The following is a 23,810-nucleotide window of genomic DNA, read 5'->3' on the forward strand; positions in this document are numbered from 1 at the left end:
TACGGTTGAGGGTGTACCAAAAGATGAGGGAGTCGCCGTCCGCCTGCCTATACTTGGCATCAAGGTGTTTATTTGTAGGCTGCGTGGAGTGTGGCTTCACCCATTACTTCTTGGCCAGGGATTCTACATCCTATTGCAGAGGGGTGACAGTTTTTGTAGCAGGGTGGATGGTCCGCACCTCAGCAAGAACCCTCACCTCAGGTTGTTCATCTTGCGGCTGCAGAATACTCAGGTATTCTGCCGCACCCGCCAGCCTCTTCTGGAAAGTATTAGCTGACGAGGGAGTATCCTGATCCTCGTCCGTGTCACCCGCTGTGTCCTGCAGGTCGGGAGCTTTTAGGAGGTGTGCTGGGTGCAGGGAGGTGTGCTGGGTGCAGGCAGCTGTGGTGTGCCAACTAGCAGTGCCGGGGGCTGCTGAGGAGGCCGCGTCGGAAGTGGTAGCGGGGGGAGCATGTCCTTGATGACCCATCTGAGGATGGTCCCCATCTGCCATGATTTTGAGGGTAAGGAACCTTTCTAAAAACCTATACTCGCGTGCAGGTGAAGGGCCTCGGGGCGTAGGCACCGGGCCCTGTGGCTTCTGGGGTCTTGTCGCACCAATCTGGGGGCTGCATACCGCTCCTGTGCCGATATGATCAGGTATGACGTGGACCAGGTAACTAGTGTTGTCCAGTCCATCTAGATGTGCGTTCCCATGCCTGCGCTCCAGAATGAGGTGGCTCCGGGTGAGCCGCCACCTTATCTGGCCTGGTGGCCGTTTTGTCATGCCCCGTGCCACGTGCCTGCTGCAGGAGTCTTGATGACCTGGGCCCAGTCTCCACCAGCGCACTCAAAAGACAAGGCTCAGACCTTCCCCCGCACTTCAGTTTGAGACCTGGGAAGCGGAATGCCCTCGGCCATGACGCAGGTAGTGCAACTGCTGCGTAAAGGCGCCCCCTTGGACACCAGCCCGGTGCTAGACCAAAGCCCCTCTGGGATGTCCCCGTTACTAGAGCTTTGCGGCCCCTCAGCAGTGGGACCGGGAGGATCTTGCGACCCCTCGGCCTGTTGGCCGGTAGCTCTAGGAGCCTCGGTTCCTTTGCTGGTCTTAGGACCCGAAAGGCACCTCACGCTTGAGCGCTTCCCTGGGAAGGAGTCGCCCTTGCAAGGTGCGGAGGAGAACAGGGCACCTACCATGTACCTGGTCTTCCTCATCATGCATTTCTTGATGTCCTTTGGAGGCAATCGATCAGCTCCCTCCACCGGGCCACACGATTCTTCAGAGCTTGCAAGGTTAATGCGTCACACGCAGAACAGCCGTACCAGCCGTGGCCAGTTCTAAGGCACCGGAGGCCTAGCGCGTGGGAATCCGACATGGGGCCAGACACCTGCTGAAACCTGCCGTCGCCGACATACCCCGGGGAGGAGTGTGGCACCAGAAGACAGAGCATGATCTCTGACAATTGCTATGAGAAAGGGAAGAAAAAAAGAAAGTCTTCCCGGGAAGAGCACAGGGAATAATATGGCCGGAGGCCTAACCCAGGAGCGCTCGTGAAAGTGGTCTGTTCGCGTTGGCGCGGAAAAGAGGACTGGGGAGTGGCGTTGGTGGGCTGAGTCAGGGGAGCACCTAAATTTAAGGGGAAGACAATTTTTCTGGCGAAAAATGCTCAGTTTCCCGTCCCTAGCGAGGGACGCCCATACAGTATGGAGAAAAGGGGACGGGACATAGGAGTAATAACAGTACAGGTACCTGCAGCTATCGCACGCCATTGGCTCCCAGTTCCCCTCATTGGTAGAGGTCCCGAAGAGTCGCCCCTGGAGGCCAATCTTTTCTGGGCCTGTATTGCTACTAAGGTCACTTTGATGACGTATGAGGTTCTGATGGCATTTGGGGCCCAGGAACTGGCCATACTCAAGGGCAAATGGGAGGAGGATGCAGGCCCACTGGACCCAGAGGAATGGGTAGAGGCTCTCATGTTCCCACGTGAGATTGGGATTGCTGCAAGACTCTGCCTAATCCAATACAAAATACTGCATTGGGTATACTACCCACGGAAGGCAGTTGTGCAATGGGGGTGGGAGATGGGGATACTTGTCTGAGGTGTGGGAGAGAGGTAGGCACTTTTTATCCTCCAAATAATATGGGAATTTGAACAAATCTAGGTTTTCTGGGGGAAGTGTATCCGCAGATTAACATTGCTGCTGGGGTCGCAGGTGCCTTGTGAACCGAAATTAGCATTACTGAGGATTTGAGGGGGAGGTGGGGTCCACCATGTATGAAAAGATGTTTCACTCTGTAACACTTTGATTGACTAAGAGAATGATTGCTGAAATGTGGGGCTCGGCAGATCGCCCAAGACTCAGCCGTTGGTTCACTGAGGTTGACAGGTGTGTGTTATTTGAGAGGCAGTCTCGGGAACATATTAACTTGCTGGAGCTGAGTTGGGGAGTAAGGGGCTCCCCCCAGAAATCCCAGAAGGTCTGAGGTTGGTTGGGGGAGATGAGGGTTGGGGCTGAGGTATGGTCCCATTATTTTCTATTTTTACCTGTTCCCTGGCATGGGCTGATTTGTCACTATTACAATCAACTCTCTGCTGCAGTGACTTCGATTTAAATGACACTTCCGAGGACGTTTTACCAAGCAATGGCAAATGTCTGTCTGTTAAGCAATGTTTTTTTTTAAATTTCAAAACAATAAAAAGTTATATAAAAAAAAATAAGGGCAGATCTAGGATCCACGTTGTCTTTCTCATCTCGACACCTAGAGACAGCCCTTTGCTGGCTGTGTCGATGTGGGAGACCGAAGACTCAATGAGGTCCTGCGCAACGGCCCGGGCATCCACCAGACTAGACTGGCCATGAAGGAGGCTTGCCTCTCCAAAAGGGAGGTCAGGCAGAACCTCTGGAGCTTCCGCCACAGCTTCTGGTTATCTGCAGCCTAGTGGGCGTCAGCTTGCTATAGATGCAGTCCTGAAATGACATAACAGCGCTTGCCCAAAGACTCCAGGACCTTGTCCTCCTTGGAGCTGGTTCCAGTGGAGGAAGACAGCAAAGACGATGGTTTAGAATATAGTAAAGCCGCAGCCACAATTGAAGAATGTGGTTGCGGGTGGGAGGTCAGGAGAATTGGCTCCCCATCCATCAGCCTGAACCTGCTGTCCAACTTCTTGTTCATCTGCGCATTGGCTCTGGGTTTCTCCCAGACCTTTCTCGCCACCTGCAGGACATCCTTCTAGAGGGATGGCAGACCGGATCGTGGTGTGCTTGCGCAAAACCTCTGCTAGCACTCCCGACTCCTGGGGGCTTACTCGGGCAGAGGGACCACCAAAAACTCCACCATGCCCTGAAGGCTGTCATGAAAGGCTTTAACGGATGCCGAGGGTTCATTGTCTTGGGCGTCATCGTTGTCATAGTCGTCAACATCGCCCCCCCACCCCAATTTTTTTATAGACCGAGGGGAGTCCGGGCCCTGGGCCAGAGGTACCGATGGGGACCTCCCCCCCCCTCCCTAGGTCCGGAGCCTAAGACAGGTGCAATGGCTGTTGAGGGAAAGGCATTGGTGGTACAGGAGGAAGTGGAATGGTCTGAACAACCAGTAGGGCCTGGACCAGGGGAGGGACCAGCACTGGCACTGACGAACTTGATCGCCCATCCAAGGACATCCCGGTATGCCGCTGAGCTACTCGGCTTGGGAGCAGGTAGGATTGATGGCCTCAGGCCTACCAGAACCTGAATCCGAGGAAGGAGTCAGTGAGCAGAGGAGTTGTGCTAAACAGAGTGCTTACCCTTTTCTTGACTAGAGGTCCTGGAGAAACACTGCGCCATAGGAGAAGTGTGGAATATCTCCATCCAACGCGACAACCGATTCTTCAATGCCTGAGACCGAGAGCGCTGCAAGCCGCACGTGTTCGAGCGGTGGTCGGGCCGCAGGCACTCAAGACAGAATGTGGGGCCGAGGCTGGCAACGAGCAGTCACACGAAGCACATCTCGTGAATCCTCCTGTAGCCGACCTGCACCAGGGGAGGCGAGGCACCGAAGGGAGGTTAAAGAAGATTGAAAAACAAAGAAGTCGAGCAAGCGGAAAGTTAAAATGTCTTTGTGCTGGCTGCCAGGTCTAACACCGTCTGTGCAGAAAAAGGGACTGAGGTGAGGTGCCGGAGGGTGCAGCCTCAGTGGGGCATTCTCATGCCCGAGGCATCGCCCCCACGCTATTCTAATTTTAAAAGGGAAGCTCAATTATTCACTGCCAAAGGTTCCAGCACTGTCCACATGTTGAGGGAACGCCTCACAAGGATGGAGGAAATGGGACGGGACGTAGGAGTACGACAATCGCACTGCTTCTCTGCACAGAGGCAAGGACCCCGAATGCACCTAGTTTGTTGAGGTACTGCATGGCCGCTGTGTTGTCCTTCAGGATCATCATGGTCTTGCGTTTCACAGTGAGGAGGAAGGTGACCAGTTCCAGCCTGATTGTACTCAGCTCCAGCAAGTTAATATGTTACCGAGACTGCGCAGGAGCCTGCTCACAATCAGATTCGACAGGTGAGCACCCCAACCAGACAAAGATGCATCCGTGACCATCCCCTGGGGCCAAAGTTGATGAAACAACACGCCTCTCAGCAAGTTCTCTCACACAGCCCACCAAGAAAGTACCTGAGCCACGTGGTTTGAGGCCTGCAAAAGATCCAACATCTGGCCCTGAAACTGCTACTGTTGGCAATGGAATAGCCCCTGAAGCAACCTCATTTTTTGCCTCGTCTCCGGCACCACCAGGATGCAGGAGGCCATGGAGACCCAGAAGGCGCAGGAAGGCTAAGGCCCAAGACGTGTTACTGCATTGGAGGATATTGACTATTCAAAAGATGTTCACCACTCGCTCCTCAGGCCGGCATGCCCTGCCCAGTTAAGTGTCCAAGACTGCTCCGATAAATTGGAGAGAATGGGACGGGGAAACTGGAGACCTTTTGAAATTCAGGGAAGCGCTTAAGCTGTGCTAGAGTGCATGTGCCGAGAAGATGCTCCGACACCAGATCTAAGGGGCGGGCTCAGACATGCCAGTCGTCCAGATAGGGAAACACATGAAGGTCCTTTCTCCTGAGGTGAGCCATCATCACTGCTAGCAGTTTGGTGATAACCCTGGGAGGGGAGCCGAAGGAAGACCGAATGGCAGGACTGTAAAATGGTAGTGATTTTGGCCCATCACGAACCTTAGGTACTTACTGTGTTTCTGATGATCGGCACGTGGAAGTAGGCACCCGGAAGGTCCAGTGACACCAACCAGTTCTGCAGATCGAGAACTTGCAGGAGTGGCTATCTTGAACTTGTCTTTGCACAGGCAAGATGCTAGTGTAAGGGGTGTGATCCTGAGAATGCTGCACAAAAGGAAAAGAGCAAACCTGTTGAATTACATGCAAGGCCCAAACATCGGATGTGGTATTGACCCATTCCATGCTGATCAGAGAAAGTTTTTATTGAAGGATTAGGGACTCATTTGAGTATAATGTGGAATAGACTAAATGATGTAGATTTCCCACAAGGGTTACGGGATTTGAACGCCTTAGCGTTGTCCAGAGATACTGCGGAGAAGGTATATGAGCATGTTGAGAGGATTTTTGAGTATAGGAAGGAGTTGGAAGAGTTACAGAATGAGGAAGCAGATGGTGGTAGTTTAGGTATTATGTACTTACAGAAACGGTTTTCTCCTCGCCGAGAATTAAAAGGTGAGGAAGCGCGAATTTGTATAAAGGATGCGATGAGATGGATTTTGGATATGTCGATAACTCCAGATGAAGTATATGATACATATAGTCAGTATACTTTAGAAATGCAAAAGAAAGTGATACAGATGATGGTAGAGCACCTGCAGAATGAGTGTGTAAGAAGAAAGATCTGTTGTCCCGCAGAATTGTTGAGTGTTTATAAGAGAGCCTTTTCGATTGATACTTCTTCGACTGCCTTAGCGCTTGATTTGGCTCTGTTGCTTAGTAAGCGTTCGGAGCTGCCTACTTCTCAGTTGCCTTTGAGAGAGGTACCTCCGACATTTGTCCCAAAGGTTGAGGCCGATGCTGCACAGTGTATACTCGCTGTGAACATTCCTGCACATTATGTATCACAGTTTGTTCACGTCCCGTTTTCAAGATAGGAAGTGAACACCATAAAGCAATCTATTCCCGATATAAGAAAGAATGTGACCGGATTCTATAAAGAAATAGAGTCGGTCTTACAGTCGTCGGTATTCACCTTAAGTGATATTCACCTATTATTTCCCGTACTCCTGCTAGTTGATTTGTGGAAACAGATTAGGACTATAGATGACATACCTGGGTTGGGAGATACATGGGATAACATGGTTAGGCTAGATAGAGAAAGACCAGCTGGCGAATGACCACCTCAAGTGATATTAACCTTGCCTGATAGAATTATTGTAAAATTGAAAACTATGGTTCCTGAAAAAGAATCATTTGGGACAAGCTTACGGCCTGTGTCCAAGGAAAGTCTGAGGGTGCTACCGATTTCTTCAATCGGTTCGAGCAGGTATTCTCAGATTTCAGTGGACAAGACTTAGGCACAGAGTCAGGGAAAAGGCTGTTTGTCGACAAATTTGTACGTAGATTGCTGCCTGACATCCAGTTACAGATTATGTCTTCTGAAAGCGCTTGGCAGGCGAAGTCTCAATCAGAAGTACTGCATATGGCTCAGTACTATGAAAATCGTGTAAATACTGAAAAGGAAAAACTTGAGAAAAAGAAGGTTGACCTGAAAACTAAAGTTTTATTACAGCAGATTGTTATAAGCCCTAGAGGGGGTAATCAATTTAGAGGTCAGTACATTCCACAGGGAAGTGCGCCCTTGGCTCCGGTAACCATTAACCAGTGTGCCTATTGTCGGCAGGAAGGCCACTGGCGCGCACAATGTCCGACCTTGCAGCAAAGGTCATTTGGGAACATGGGTAGACAATCCAGAGGTCGCCCAGGTGCAGGGGTCACTGGCAGAGGTCAGTTTGCACCAGAATCACAGCAACCTCCTTCACAAGATAAGCAAGTTTCGAATGTGGATAATAGAAACATTTTTGATCACCCTTCTGCCGCGTACCTCTATGAAGAGCTTCCTTCTGATAATATTCTGTTTCGCTAGGATTGCCCGAAACAGGATTTGGAACCTACGCCTATTCCCGTTCATCAGAAAGGCCCCTACGTTGAGATGGCAGTGGGAAATAGGAAGCATCTATTTTTAGTAGATACGGGAGCACTGAAATGTTCCATTGATCATTCACGGTTTCCAAATATTCCCCTGTCAAGGCAGTCCAACGTTTCCGTAGGGTTTTCAGGCACACCTGTAGTTTGTCCGGTCTCTTTGCCGGTACCGATAACACTCGGTCCCTTCACGGAACAGTGTCCATTTCTACTTACCACAAACTGTGGGGAGAACTTGCTGGGGCTAAATTTGTTGAAGGCATTGCATGCAGTAATACATTGTTCTCCGGACGGAGTTCGGTTAACAATTTCACCTCAGCAAAAACCTCTGTTTTTGACTCAACCTTTACCACCAGAATGTATTAATGTTCCAGAATGCTTATGGGCAACTGATGATAATGATGTGGGCATTCTTCAAATTGAACCTGTTAAAATAATTTTGAAACGGAGTAAAATTGCCTCGCATCCCGCAATATAAGATCTCAGTTGAAGGCGAACAGGCTTTGAAATATATAGTTTCCGATTTTGTACATCGTGGAGTAATTGAGGAGATTACGGGTAGCATATGTAACAGCCCCATTTTGCCAGTATACAAAAAAGGTGATAATGCGATTCCCTTTCGTTTTATAATTGATTTACGCGCTATTAACAAAATTGTGGCTCCTCAATTTCCTATTGTACCTGATGTTACAACGATACTAACCATGATTCCGGCTTCTGCCACTCATTTTAGCGTTGTTGATCTTAAAAACGCGTTTTTCAGTATTCCCATACACAAGGATAGCAGGTATTTGTTTGCGTTTACCCTAGGTGGATGATCGTTTACATTCACTCGTGCACCACAAGGGTACACTGAGATGCCAATTTAGGCTACCTCCTGTCAAAGGAGGGAAGACGGTTGACACCTGAACGAATAAAGACTATTTCTGGCATGTCTGTCCCAAATACGCAGAAGGAAGTTAGAGCCTTGATAGGTATGGCTTCTTATTGTAGATTGTGGATCCCTAACTTTTCGTTAACGATTAAACCAATGCTGGCTTTGACAAAGAAGGGCATTTCTTTGCCATTGCCATGGACTTTGGAACACCAGACAGCATTTGATTTGCTCAAATCCGCGCTGTGTTCAGCGCCGGTTTTAGGAACTCCGAATTATGACAAGGCCTTTGTATTGTTTGTGCATGAACGTGATGGATGTGCTTTGGCTGTATTAACGCAGGAGCATGGAGGGAAGAATAGGCCGTGCGGTTACTATTCCTCGGCCCTTGATCCTGTAGCATGCGCTTTGCCAAGATGTTTGCGCGCTGTTGCTGCTGCAACTGTAAAACAGAGTGAGGGAATGGTCCTGGGTCATGCATTAACCCTAATGGTACCTCACTCTTTAGATATTTTATTGAATAGAACTCAAACGCAACACCTCACTTCTGCACGATTGACAAGATATGAACTAATCTTGTTTGCCCCCCACATTCAAATTCAGAGGTGTTGCGTTTTAAATCCGGCTGAACTTTTACCTGTTTCACAAGATACTGTTGATGGTGACGATACGTCACACGATTGCCTTTATATGACAGAACAGGAGACTAAAGGCAGAATTGATCTGAAAGACACGCCTTTGAATAGCCCACAAGGAGAGCTATTTTGTGATGGCTCTTGTTTTAAACTTCCAGACGGTGCATCCACAGATGCTTATGCTGTCACCACTCTAAACACAATTGTGGAAACTAAAAGAATTATGCATAACTCTGCACAGGCCGCAGAAATTATAGTGTTAACTCGAGCTTGTGAACTTTCTGAAGGGCTTACAGTGAATATATATACTGATAGTATGCTTTTGGGGTGGCCCACAATTTCAGTAGACTTTGGAAAGAACGAGGGTTCTTGACCTCGCACGGAACGAAAATCCAGCACGGCACTTTAATAGTGCAATTACTTTCAGCACTCGCACTCCCTGTTCAGTTAGCTATCATAAAATGTTCAGCACATCAAAAGGTTACAGATGATGTAGGAAAAGGGAATGCTTTCGCCGATCAGATAGCTAAACAAACTGCCACTGATTTCAGTTCAGAAACGTATGCTGTAAAAGAAATTGTAAACGTTTGCACTTTGGGTGAAAGTATCGATGCTGTAAAAGATATTCAAGCAGATGTTACCATAGAGGAAACTAAGAGATGGATCGAGGGTGCAGGGAGATTGGATGACGATGGGTATTGGGTAGACAATATTGAAGGGAAATGGTTACTTCCTGACGCCTACATTACAATGATGGTTATTATGGCTCATGGTCCGACACATGTTTGTGCGCGAAAATTGACAAAACTGCTACACAGTGTATGGGCCAATGATAAGATTTTCAAAACTGCGGAGCGTTTTGACCAAAGCTGCATGGTCTGCTTACAGTACAATGTAGGAAAAGGTACCTCGACTCCTAGAGGAAGTTTCGCTCCACCTTCTGTTCCGTTTAAGGTTATTCATTTTGATTTTATTGAAATGGAACGTTGTAACAATCTGAAATATGTGTTGGTTGTCATTTGTGCCTTTAGTAAATGGGTCGAGGCCTTCCCGGTTAGAGATGCAACGGTCATAACCACGGCAAAAAATCTGTTGAAAGAGTTTTTTCCTAGGTTCGGGCTGCCGAGAGTCATCTGGTCAGATAATGGGCCATACTTTATTGCCACTGTAATCCTACAAATTTGCAAAGGATTACAGATTGACAAGCGGTTCTATTCAGCCAGACATGCCCAAAGTGCCGGATTAGTGGAAAGGCGCAAAAGAAGAACAAACTCGCCAAGACTTGTGCTGGCACCAAGCTAAAATGGCCGGACGCCTTACCGATCGTGTTACTGTCACTGAGAACAAACCCTCAAACTAAGACTCGGCTCTCTCCCTTTGAGGTGGTAATGGGGAGACCTGCTAATATTTGGGGTATGCCAAAAAGTTGCTCATTGTGGGACAAAGAAAATGTGCTTCTTTCAGATTACTGTAACCAGTTGACTAAAAATCTGTTTTCAATTTATCACCAGGTGCGAGAGGCATTACCTGTGCGCTACGAGGGTCCTGGTCACAGTCTACGACCGGGGCCTGGATCCTCACGAAGGTTTTTGAGAGGTCGTCTTGCCTTTCACCTCGGTGGAGGGGTCCCTACCAAGTCCTGCTAGTCACCCAGACTGGTGTGCGGGTAGCGGGTCGTAAGAACTGGATTCATGCGACACACACCAAACGGATCCCAGAGACCTTGCCATCTGATACAGAAGACACACAATCCCTTCCCACTGTTGTAACTAGTGTACCTGAAACAGCAACAACCAACAAGGGAGAATCGGAGACCGCTTCAGAATCCGCAAGGCCGGACAAAATGGCCATCTTGTCTCCGTACTCCCCAACAGTGGAACTTCCAGATCAATCCTTTTCTGATCCCATTTCGCCACTTCCAGGAGGAAGTGACGACACTTTGTCCTCACCAGAAATTGCAAAATATAATTTGCGCCCAAGGAAGTAAACGTACAGCATGGTCTGACTGTGCGATTGAGAAAATCATTTGAGGCTTGCCTTTTGGCCCGGCTGTACGGGAAGATTCTGTTGACTAAGGGTTGTGGGAAAGACATTAAGAAGACGCGCGACTGGAGTCGCCAGCAAACGAACAACTGATGTTTTTTCGGTTGAAGACGACAATGCCTGCACCCGGTACCGCTCGTACCGAACTTTTAGATAAACATTTGACTAGCAGAGACAATGATCAAGCATGTAGGGGGACCCCCAAAGTGTATTGTTGCCTTTTTGTGATAATTACTGGATTTTTAGTAACTGTTGGGTTTGGGTTATGGTATCTGGAGGAAGCATATCCGTTAGAGGACTTTTTACTTATTGAAAATGTATCCGTTATTCCCACTCCTTCCGTGCAATTGCATACTTTATCGCCTAGAGATTCAGATTCTTTGCATAGGCGGAACTATCAGAATAACACTCTTTTGTTAATAATGAATGCCACTCATGTAATTTTTAATAAGACCAATTGCTGGATCTGCTCACATCTACTGCAACATGGGGATAAGGGGCTAGATTGGTATATTTTTCCCTTACCTTTGACAACTGCCCGTTACTCTTCACTTAGAGCACTATTTTTTGATTGATGGAATGACAGCCTCTCAGGGAACTTTGATGGTACAAATTTAAATAGTTTTGAAAAGAATGTTTTGATTCCCCTGGGATGCTCGCTTTTTGCAAATAGAAGTAAGCCAAACGTTGCTTCTGTTAGGCCCTCTGATAGATTGTCTCGTCCCTTTCAGTCATTAATCTCTTTCAAAATGGCTCCTATAGGCAATAAGGATGCCACGCCTCCATCTTATTCTGTTAATCATAGCCCAGATTCAGTATCCTTCTGCATACAGAGGAATGGAACACAGTCAATGGGTAATTTTAGAAAGTGCGCCAACGATGCAAATTTGACTAGTGAAAACAGACCTCTGTACGTAGGCGAACCTGTCCATTTTGTTTGCGGTAATGTGGCATTTCCATGGTTGCCCAGGGATTGGCAAGGAACCTGTTATTTAGGGTTTCTATTACCTGGGGTATTTATTGCCAGTACTGTAGAAATTTTGAAGACTCGTACACAACGAGGTGTGAAAGGGGATACTCCAGCGCAAACTCTAGGAGATATTATAAAATCCTTTGTGCCATTTTTTGGGCAAATTACGAATTCAGAAGATATCAGGGGACTAGCGAGAGTATTGGAGAGAACCATCAACCGGACATCTGACATACTCTATAATATGACGTTAAAGCAGAGAGCGATAAGATTAGTGGCTCTTCAGAACCGGATGTCATTCTGGCCGAGCGAGGAGGAGTATGTAAATTAGTGGGGTCCGCTTGCTGCGTTTACGTACCAGACTCCTCTCCGACAATCTTTAGGGCTATCCAAAATCTACATGTTCTTAGTTCAGAAGTACATGTTCCTGAGGGAAACTGGGAACTTAGTACATGGTTTTGGGACCTCCTACGGTCATGGGGAGGTAAGTTGTTCTCGGCCCTGCTGATTATCTTGGGAAGTTTTCTGTTTCTTTGCTGTTGTATACAGTGTCTCCCTGGTATATGCTCAGTATTAGGGGGATGTTGCGCGCAAGCAACAAGTGTACTAGGGCATAAAATATATGCCCCAGAGAAGGTTTCCAAAGAGTATGTGTTAAAAGAAACTCTGGTGTCAGACCTAATGGCAATAGATATGTCAGACAATGATTCAGGGTGTATGGACGATGACGTATGGAGTTACTTGCAAGGAGATCAGAAGTAGTGTTAGCACTTGGCATAGCCCAAAAGGAGGATTTGTCAAACTGGAATATTAAATTATGCCTCCTATTGTAACGATTGTACGTATATTGGCCTACGCCAAGTTGCTTAACATTGTACGCGAATAACTCTCTACGGCAAGGTCTTGACCTTAGAAATTGATGTAAGCCGCCATCTTGAATCAAGCCTCCATTTTAGGTTAGAACCGCCATTTTGGGGTTTCGTACAAAGTCACCCTGTAATCTAAAATGGGCGTCTCGTGTGCTCTTGTTCTTGCCCTAACCTCTTCAACCTCTGTAGGAGAGTTAATGTCCAACCTGCCTTCAGGCTACATGTTAGGGTCATGTAGACCTTGTCCTTTGTTGACCTCGGGAGCAGGGGGTTACTTGAATCAGCAATGTTAAACTACAAGAACAGTAAAGCTATCCAAATACGATATGTGAAACATTTGGTTGATCTGTATTAAAACGATACGTAAAGAGTGTAACGTTAAATTAAAGAATAATGGAGTGTTAGTAAATGTATTCAAAAGTAAACCGCATGCACGAGATATGTAAATTAGGAAAGTGAACCTGGCGCGACCCTAGCCCAATGTATTATTAACTTGTAAGAGGCTGGACATCATTTTTACAAATTGTATAAATACGTCGATGTCCAGCTGGGAAACTCTGTTCACTGCTCACATTGAACCCTGCTGGTGGTCTCTGTGATATATTGATGGCCAAATAGCTATTTGTGTACTTTGTTGAATACTGTTCAGTTTTGTAATAAAGATTCTGGGAATCTTTACAAGCCGGTGTCGGTGTATTATCCTTTGCTTGGTGTAACAGCCGTAATATTGTATTTTTTTTCTGATTCCAGAACACAGCAGGGTGGCTGTCCTGGCAAGGACAGTCCCCTCAGCCAATGAAACAGGAGTGTGACTTGGGTTACCAAGGAAACCCATGGCAGGGGTCCGAAGATCCCTCCCTCACATCCTGCCTACCTAGACTTTCAGGCGCCTTAAGGAGGGCATCTGTGCAGAAGACCGCGAAAAGACAGCGAACAAAGGAGTCATCCCTGGTTTGGCACGCAGAGAAAAACACGAGAACGACTAACAAAAAGAAATGGTGAATAAACCCAGCCGGAGCCAAAATAAAATGTATTTGGTCAAGCGGGTTTATGTTTGAGGCTAATATAATAGCCTAAAACAATACCACGTTTATATAAGATAATCGCGGTAGAAAAGTTAGGGCAGATACCACTGCCACCAGCCAAGTCTTAATGTAAAGGGAGCGAAACAATGCTCCAAGAGGCACAGACAAAAAGGGATAAGAGTTAACCCTTTCCAATACTCCATGTAAGATGGGGTTTTCTGGGTCTGTGGTTGAAAGTGACTAAGGTAAAGTTAATGGCAACTTTACCCTTTTCTGGGGGACAGTAGTCAGCCCCAGAAAATGGAGTCGGTGGGAAGTCTCAAAGACAACCCTGTGTCACTGCAGTGAAGGTGCTGTGTAACACACAACAAAAATATGAGGCCATGGAGTAGGTGAGGCTCCAGTGCTCAAGATCACACAAAAAGTGAAAACACACACACAGCAAAACACATGCAAGAGTGGGAAAAAGGCTCACACTCTTACCAACTGAAAAAATAAATCCTAGAAATCCAGCAAAGCTGCGGAGGGACTCATTAGGTAAGGGAAATCAGCCATTTATGAGAATTTTCCCTAACACTTGCCGATGGTAAAGGCTGAGAGAATATCCAGCTAGCAGAGACATCTAGGCCACTGGCCTCTTGAAGGTCTGAGGCCAGCACCTGGACATCCTCCCCCTCTTCATAGAATTCAAGCCTCTCCTACCTGGAGACCAACTGGAAACTGGCCCCCCTCCTCGTCGTAGAGGTTACACATCCTCAAAATTTAGGATTGGAACGCAAGAGGTGCATACTCCCGGGGTACTACAGTGCCAATGGAAATGCAGAAAAAGTATCTGACGAATTTATGACTGCATACAGAGGGATTTGTTACTTAGTATCATGTGTATCTTGATGTTAAGATCAAATTTGTTTTTTGGCATTCTGCGAAGTGTAGATAACTTTGTGTCTTTTCTCTTTGCTGCTGAAAGTGGAAGTAAAGAATGTGAAGAATAAAACTTGCCTGGGTTCTTTTAATAGAATTAGGACTTTCCTGTGTTAATCAAGTATGGGGAATCTACCTTCTTTGGTATCTGTATTAAGACTCTGAACGGAGGCGTGGCTTGAAGCGCAGGTAATGCAGTCGCTTCATGGAGAGTCTCTGTGCAGGCTCCGAGAACCCAATGAAATTCAGGCAATATGGAATCGAGTTGAAGGCCTTAACTGAGGGAATCTAGCAGCCGAAGGCCCATGGATGAAATGGGGAAAGCGGCGAGAGAAAACGGGATCGGCATACCCTGATACAGCTCCCGGGTGCTGGACCCAGCCTGTGCCAACTACTCCCAAGATGGCGCGTACCATTTGGAACGTGAGCAGAGATCCAACCCGTCCGATTTGAACAGCAGAGCGGCTCTGATGTGAAGTCAGAGGAGCAGAGAGGCTGGGGTGGATATCCGCCTCGAAGTGCGATCTACACAGTAAGCAGGAGGTGGGACGGGAGCGGAGGCAAACCCTGTGGCACGTTATGAGGTCCATCCAGTCCAGTGAGCCTGCACCAAGAGGAGCTCTGTGCTAGGAGGGACAGCGCATCACCCCGGAGCTGTGGAGAGAAGCCTACTCCGCCCCTTCCTCCCCATTGCATATCTGCAGACAGGGGCGGCTTCGCTCCCACCCCTTCACCCCTGAGGGGGGTCAAAGCTTACAAACACGGAAGTACAACCAAGGAGGCATGGGGGACCATCTGTTGGCCCGAGAGAGTCCATACATACAGCAGGGACGCAACCTTCAGATGGAGACCGAAAGTAACCACGCTGCAGCTCCCCCATCTGATCTCCCACACGCCGGAGGAACCCCCTCCCCTGCAGAAGGAGGCCTGCACACCAGAAGAGGGAGATTGAGCGCTGCACAACGGGGGTACTAGCCGGAATCTACAGCGCCAGACCCCATTGGACCAACAGGCCCAGGCAAACCATTCAAGAGAGAGTGCTCCTTCCATCCTCCCACTATGCCCAAACATTCAAAACCCCATAAATCAGTGGATATAGCCACCTTATTGCAGCCGCACGTCAAGGGCTAAATGACAGAGACTAGACGACCTCAGTCCCACTCGCCCGAGAGGCCGGCAGGGCAGTGGGCCACAAAAGATGATATCCAATCCCTCGTCAGATATAAAAGTGGAATTCCGGAATTGTATATCAGAAATGTCGTCGAAGGTGGAGCACCTGGACAGTCGGTAGAGGGGCTGGAGCATAGAGTCAGTGAATCGGAGGACCAGGCCCTAGAGCATCCAGCGCAGCTGACAGACCTACGTAGGAAACCGCAGGCCTTGGAAGAGATAAATTAAAGCATACTCCTCAAGCAGGAGGACATCGAAAACCGGGCTCGCAGAAACAACGCGAGGATCAGAAGAATACCGGCCACAATCACGGACCAAGCCCTACAAAACTGCGTGGGAGACCTCTTCCAGACCTTGCTTCTGGATTGTGATAAAGCACTGATGCAAGTGGATCGCACCCACAGGCTACGGGCCTGCAGGGGGCCCCTCAAGGCACACCAGACGTGACCACCCAAGTTCACTTCTTCCCTACAAAGCGGGAGATCATGACGGTGAGCCGTTTCCAGGGTGACTTAATCTACCAAGGGACACCAATGCAAATCTACCAAGACTTGGCAACAGCAACAGTGCAAAGACAAGGGCCCTTAAGCCTCTGACCTCGCTCCTCCAGTCCCGGAATATAAAATATCACTGGTTATTCCCGGCCACCCTCCAATTCGCATTCAAAGGCCAGACCCCTACCATTCACTCCTAGGAAGAAGCTGAGGGCATCCTGATAGGAGGACCCTCAACTCCGGAGGACCTCACATCTGACTCACCCAGAGGGCGGGGGGGAGGGGGGGGGGGGGGGTTTGGGAGGAGGGAGACAGGAATGACCCCAAAACCCTGATGAAACACCTGGGCAAAAGTGGCAAAGGGATGGAAACCAGAGCACTCCCTGCAGCAGACATGACCAATTCCACCAGGCTCACCCACTAAAACCTTTCACCACATTCCTCGGTGGGCTCTGGGCTCACCTTGGCTCCCCACGAGATGAGACTGATGGAGCTCGGACCCAGCACGGCATACGTCAGCCTAGAGTATGCTCTTACTCATTGGACCAACGGCCTATAGGCCCAGTTTAGTAGTTGTTTTGTGGATTAAGTTTCGGTTTTAAAAAAATTTGAAAACCTGGTTGCGAAAAACAGAGATGAAGATCAGGACAATTGATAGCAGCTGAATTTCACCAGAACCAGATTCCCTCCCCGCCGTCGGAAGGGGCTTAACCTCAAGAGACCTCCCTGCCTCATCAAAAACGTTGTTTCGTAACTCTCAACATGCAGGGCCTGAACTCTCCCAACAACCGCAAATCAGCACTGTGATGCCTGGGGGATTTGGCCAGCTCAATAATTTTCCTCAAGGAAACTCATCTGACCTCAGCAGAATTCCCTCACCTACACATCAGAGCCTTCCCGAGAAAATACCTGGCATATCCAGCTGTTCCAAAAAGGGTGGCACAGCAATTTTATTGGCAAGAGGCGTACCATTCAGAGCTGGAAGTACTCAAAGGCCCCGAAGGGAGATAAGTGGGCATTAAAGTTAAGCTGTATGGTCAATTATATAACCTGGTCTCCATCTATGCCCCCAATGAGAGACAGGAAGCCTTCCTGCTAGACTTGGAATCCAATTTACTCCCTTTCCTGGAAGGCCAGGATGGTGATGGGTGGAGACTTTAACAGAGTTCCGAACCCGTAGATCGACAAATTTCATCAACCAGCACCAAGAGACTCTAAAATTGCCCAGGGCTTGCTTCACTTTTTTAAATCTCTGGGAGTGGTGGATTCATGGAGGGTCTTGCACCTGGAAGGGACTATACATTCTTTTCGTACGTACACCACACTTCCTCCCACATTGACCTCCTGCTGACCAGCCCTCAGTTCCTACAATACAGCAACGAGTTACCGATTGGTACAAAGATAATTTCAGATCACGCTGCCGTCAACCTCACAGCCCGAATTCACAACCCTGACCTCCCCCCGCCTAAGCCCTGATGGGCCCTTTACGACCTGATTCTAAATGACATGGCAACCAGGGACACCCTAACTAAAGCCATTCATAATTACTTTAAAAAGAACCTAGTCAGACCCACTTCGGCTGCCACCAGGTGCAAGGCAATGAAAGCAGTTATCAGAGGAGAATTAATTGCCCAAGCGGCAGCTTACAGAAAATGCTGAACCCAAAATAAAGAATCACTGGAAAACGAATTAGCGGTAACAGAAAGGAATCATAAGAAGAGTTGGTCTCCCAAGGCAGCCCGCTCCCTGCGAATTGCGTGCAACAAACTGGAAGACCATTACGCAAAAGAGACAGCCCAAACTCTTATAATAACTAAACAAAGTTATTATGCCCATGACAATAAGGCCAATAAATTCCTGGTCAAGAAGCTAGCGAAAACCTGAACACAAAACCAGATAATAGGCCTAAAAGATTCCTATGGATCCACTCAATACTCTGGGGAAGCCAAACTACACCTAGCAACACCACACTTAGTAGACACCATGTCAGCCTCCCCCAGATCCTTGCCTCAAAAGAAACAATACATTGAGGAAGCTGCACTCCTGACTCTCTCATAAATAGATTGGGACTCCCTGGAACTACCCATCACCACAGAAAAAGTGGAAACAGTTATAACATCTTTAAACACTAGAGATCCTGGCCCCGATGGTTTCCCCCACAAATTCTACAAACTATTTAGGGCCCCTCATTACGGTCTGGCAAAGGAGCTGCTAAACTCCTTTAGGGAGTCGGGCACCACAACCCCCTCAATGCAAGTATCCAACACGATCCTGCTGTTAAAGCCTGGAAAAGACCCAGGAGAATGCGCCCCATACAGGCCAATCTTGCTTCTTAATATAGACCCAAACATTTACTGGAAGGTGTTGGCTAAGAGACTCTCAAGGGTCCTCCCCAAAATTATTAACACTGATCAAACAGGCTTTATATTGGGAAGAAGCACTTGGGATAATATTCAAAGGGACATCAATCTAATACAGGTGGCAACATTGGAACACCTGGAAATGGCCTTACTGACCCTGGATGAAACTAAAGCATTCAATAAGGTGGACTGGTCCTTTATGCATTTGACTCTTGTAGCATTTTGTTTCTGGCCTTTTTCGCACAGTGCTCCAGGCTAACTACAGGTCCGAAAAACAATCCTGAAGATTAACCAGAAGTTATCAGCCCCCATCCCACTCTCATGTGGTACGAGACAGTGTTGTCCGCTCTCCCCGTTAATCTTCGCTCTAATTATGGAACCGTTCACCAAACGGATCCGGAACACAGCCATTGACGGGGTGCAAATAAAGGATGAACATTATAAAGTATCTTTGTATGCAGACGATGTAATGCTCTCACTTACCAATAGCCAATATTGTCGCTGTCAAAGGCATTGACAGAGCTAAACTTGTTAGAAAAAATTAATTCACAGATTTTGCCATTAACTATGCTAAATCGGGGGCCTTGGGGGTGGAAATGTCTAGCAACACAATTAACCTCCTCCATCCAAATTGCCCACTAGAATGGAGCACAAACACAATAAAATACCTGGGGGTACACATAGCAGCAAACCCTAAAAGCCTATACGCAGCTAACTTCACCCCCTCTTCAGCGACCTAGAGGCAGACCTTAAAAGGTGGACAGCTTAGGAAATCTCACTGATGGGAAGAGTCACGGCGTGCAAGATGAACCTCCTACCAAGAGTCCTATATCTATATTTGGCCCTCCCGCAACTCCAGAGGCAGAACTCCTGATTCATTTGGAAAGGGGAAAAGCACGGATCTCACAAAAAGTCAAGACAGGTGCTGCCAAATGGGGTGGAATGGGCACCCCCAATCTCCACTGCAACTATGTGGCAGCACAATTGGCGAACATCCCTGCATGGTCAGAAACAACACATCCACTCATTGAACAAGCCAGATGCCCCCCACCCGCTCTTCTCCCTACTCCACATATCGGCGGCTGCACGCAAGCAACTGCAGACAATCTCTCAACTTTTTGAGGAAGACTCTCCACTCAACTTCGAGAAATGCAAAGCCAGATTCACCCTCTTGGAAATGGATAGATTCTCTTACACACAAATCCGACATTGGATCTCCCAACCATCCATGAGACAAGAGGCTACAAGAGAGCTCAACTTCTTAGAACTTACGCTCCACGAGACCCCCTGACGCAGACTCATCACAAGACTCTACAAATTACTTCAAGGGGATATGTTAGCACTATGACCCACATACATGACCCAATGGGAGGTAGACCTAGGGCATACTATAGACGACCAAAAGTGGGTGGACATCTGGCCCAGGAACAATACAGCCATCAGATGTGTCACCAATAAGGAATGTGCTTTGAAGCTACTATATCGCTGTTATTACTCCCCCGTACGCTTACATCACTTCAAGAATTGACTAGATCCCAAGTGCTGGAGGAAATGCGGGGCTCTGGGAACCTATCTCCATATGTGGTGGGAAGGCCCACGAGCGCGAGCCTTCTGGGAGGAAACGCTCAACACGAGTGAGGCTATCACCCACCTTAGGCTACCTATGGACCCAGAGGTCATTCTACTAGGGACCCACATCAGGAAGTCTATCCTAAGACTGGACCCAAAGCCAAGCTACTCACCCCGCTCCTCCCGGCCCAGAAAAAAACTCTTGCTCGCACCTGGAAAGGTCAAGAGGGCCCATAACTACCTATGTGGTGGGTCAAGGTCTGGGATATCCTCATTGCAGAGAAAGTCACAGCGGTCTAGGAGGGAGCACTTCACCGGTTCACTGATATTTGGGCCCCAATCTTGAAGTATGATCAGGCCTTTCCAATGCTGACCTTCCAACCGTGCCTGACGAAATTCTTCCTGCGCTCCCAATAGCAGCGCCAAAGCAGCACTTCAGACCAAAGGGCTCATGGGAAATGCAGCACATTGGGGGGGGGGGACACAAGAGGGGTTCGGTATTGACTCATTATGCATTGCTGCTATCATGTACTAGCACTGTATGTTTACTATTCTGCAACCGATTTAAATAAAGTTATTAAAAAAAAGGCACTCAACACAAATAATATGCAGTTTGGACAATGAGGTCACAATGGATGAAAATTGCTAATGTAAGTATTTTATACTCTGTTACCCTCCTCGCATTAAGGACAACATGCACAAGTCTAGATATAGTGAACCATGTAAGTAAAAGTATTAAAGATTACAAATATTGTATCTCTGCTGAATAGAATTCACTTTAGTAAAATCAAGAACAAGTATCTTTGACACTATATAACAAATGGGAAGATAATCAGAAGTTGTTTTAAGACTGAAAACCTTATACCAAGGTTTTTATTGAACTTAACTTTTGCATGTAAGCTGCCAAAAATCTAATGGAAATCAAGTTATGTTGCTTTTTATTACCTAAAATAAAAACAGCCCTCCTCATCTGCGTCTCTTTGTTTACTGCACTTCATAGATGTTGCCTGAAAAAAAAAAATGCTATGAAATTGAAGTACCACTATTGAAGACTATCTAATGCAAAGTGGTTACGTTCACTAGTATTTGCAAAGAGTGAGTTTTAAACAAAAATAAAGTATTTGATAAGTTAGCACAAAGAAATTCATGATAAATTAGGTCTGAAAACTGATTTGTATGTTTTGATAACATTCTTTTTATCAGCAATCCAATGTGTTTCAGAGCAATCTTTTAAGCATTAATTTTAACATCAGACAGTTAATTCTTCTGAAACTAGTAACATGTCTGCAACGAGAAGAATATGTGAAAGATTGGGAAAGTGTCATGAGATAACTGGGATGAAAGGTCAAAGTCACAGGACAATGCTCATTTGTTTCCCAAAACTGATTTCTTTTAACAGAGCTTTCCAAGTTCACAATTAAATTGCATGCAACATCAATACACAATCTGTCTGGCATGAACCATATGCTTTCACCAAAAACGGACTCTCCCATTACCTCCCCACACCTAGTCCAAGATTAGGGCTCTTCGAAGAGGACTCCTAGCACAAACAGATACTGTAAATGAGTCAAGTGCCTTCACGTCCAGTGTGGTCCTTTACCTATCTGCAGACTCCAGGGTCTTACATTTTTAGGACAGAAAACAGTAACAGTTCAAAGAAGCAAAATGAAGAAATAGTGCCCAGATCCTATTCGCAAAGTTTAGTGGTCTTACCATCTTTTCCATGCTAGGAATCTGCAATACTCATATTCACATATCTGGCGGGGACCGTCAAATTCCATTTGTTAGCCACACACCAAAGAGCTGAAAGGACCAAGTTAAATAGCAAATTGGAATGCAATACTGTAGAGCTTCTTGGGAGGTGATCAGTAGATGATAGCAACAGCCCTAGGTCGCCAGAGATCGTATAACCCAGTAATATAGCTATAGTGGAGAGCACTTCAAGCCAAAAAAGCCTTAAAGCAGCCCAACAAAATATGCACACACGTACCCAATTCATTATAGCTTCTCCGGCACCTGTTCTGGACAACTTTGTCAATCTCTATTTGGGTATAGTGCCTTTGAAACATATTTTTATGTTGGATCTCTGCCAGCTGCACACTCCAATTAGACTTGCACCATATGTCTTCCCAGGCCTGTACAGTTGTTTCATCGGTGTGTGTTACTTAACTTGGATTCAATTACTTTGTGGCAAAGTAATTTATTTAGTTATTTTTGGGGCTGAGGGGAATAGGGTAGGACCCCATTATATAAAAATACTATAAAATGAAAAAAGCCACAAAGTAATTGCATTGAAATGAATTCCCACCAATTCAATGAAACAACATTCAGCCCTTCCAAGGTATCCCCTGAAGCTGACAGATCAAATTCATTTTCCAAGTTGGTTATTTATCTCTCAATTCTGGACATGCAGGGGACGGCTACCGTAAGCTTATAGATCCTTGATGCAAGACGTTTACTGGAGTCTAAGTATGATCTTCTCAAATTCCACTAGCCACCTTCCGGCTCCTATTTTCAACAAGGTATACATTAGCCAATGCCTTTATTGTAAATATTGTATTCAGTCTCTTCCCCCAACCTACATAATTTCTCTTGCAAAATTCAAACAATGTAATAGCCACCTTTTAAACCATTTCTCCCACTCTCAGACAACTCCCCCAATCTTCTGTAAATCCAGTTCTGGACCATCCCATCCGAAATTTTAAGTGTTAGATTTGTTATTGGGGTACCAGAGAGTGAGAAAGGCAATTCCACTCTGTGTAGCTATGGTTAGGTCCAGGTATGGGTTTCCGAGACTGATTGTTCCATATAAACCCACTAGTGCTCAGTGCTGAATCAGGTTCACTCCACAAGGTCTTCAAGTTGCGCCGCTATATAAGTTGTGTGGATATCCAAGAAGTTCAACCTTCCCCTTTCTTGCTGGCTCATAATTCTTTGCTTGTTGGACCCTTATACATAAACCAAAAGAGCTGGTTTTATAAGGATTTGAGGATGCGGAGCAGCTGAAAAAAGTATAATAAAAGGGGCAATATATTAATTAGAATAATAATAATAGGTAGCCTGCACTGCTATTTACTCAGGTCTACCCTCCTGTGTCGATTCTGTAGATGTCAATTTTCCCCGACGGATAACCCCTTCCAATGATGCTGTGTAGGGGAGGCTGCTACCAGATTGTCCCCCTGGGGGTGGTACACAGCGGGAGGATCTCATGGGGACGGACTCCACCTATAGGGATAAGGACAACCATCAAGGGTATCGCCCATATAAGAACACCACACCTACACATACTCTAACCCCTCTTACCTCTGAAGAACTCTGCCTAGGCAGTAAACCCATGTACCATTGTGAAGAGGGCGGGGGGTATCTGTACTTCTGCCATCTATATGGTTGGGCTGGAGGTACAGAGCACCCCAGCCAAGGCTCTCAATTGGCAAACGTGGGCGGAAACCAAGGCTGAGACTTTCTGGAGGTAATGCAGTCTGGCTCTTGAATACAGTGAATCCCAAAGCCCCCACAAAGGAATGTCCACACACTACGGGTATCTAGTCTATCCATCGAATAAGGTTACAACTAATTAAAATGCATCAAAGGTTTTTCAACAAATTGTTTTCAGTCAAATTTATGTGTGTGTGTGGGGTGGAGGGTTAATGTTGTATGGGGTATTAAGGTTAAAAAAGGGGGGATTTGAGGGGATTTGCCCCCAAAAA

General features: G+C 46.9%; 1 protein-coding gene across 2 annotated transcripts in view; it reads right to left on the bottom strand.

The window, feature by feature from the left end:
- The window catches only part of SMCHD1 (structural maintenance of chromosomes flexible hinge domain containing 1), a 3,133,956-nt gene that overhangs the window by 748,209 nt on the left and 2,361,937 nt on the right, over positions 1 to 23,810 (bottom strand). For both annotated transcript variants that reach the window (XM_069620859.1, XM_069620860.1), the window contains exon 34: positions 21,049 to 21,110. In XM_069620859.1, coding sequence (XP_069476960.1) covers positions 21,049 to 21,110 — 62 coding nt within the window. The remainder of the gene's footprint in view (positions 1 to 21,048; positions 21,111 to 23,810) is intronic.

This window comes from Ambystoma mexicanum, chromosome 5q (genome assembly GCF_040938575.1).
Source record: "Ambystoma mexicanum isolate Mex_15411 chromosome 5q, UKY_AmexF1_1, whole genome shotgun sequence".
Taxonomy (NCBI): Eukaryota; Metazoa; Chordata; class Amphibia; order Caudata; family Ambystomatidae; genus Ambystoma; species Ambystoma mexicanum.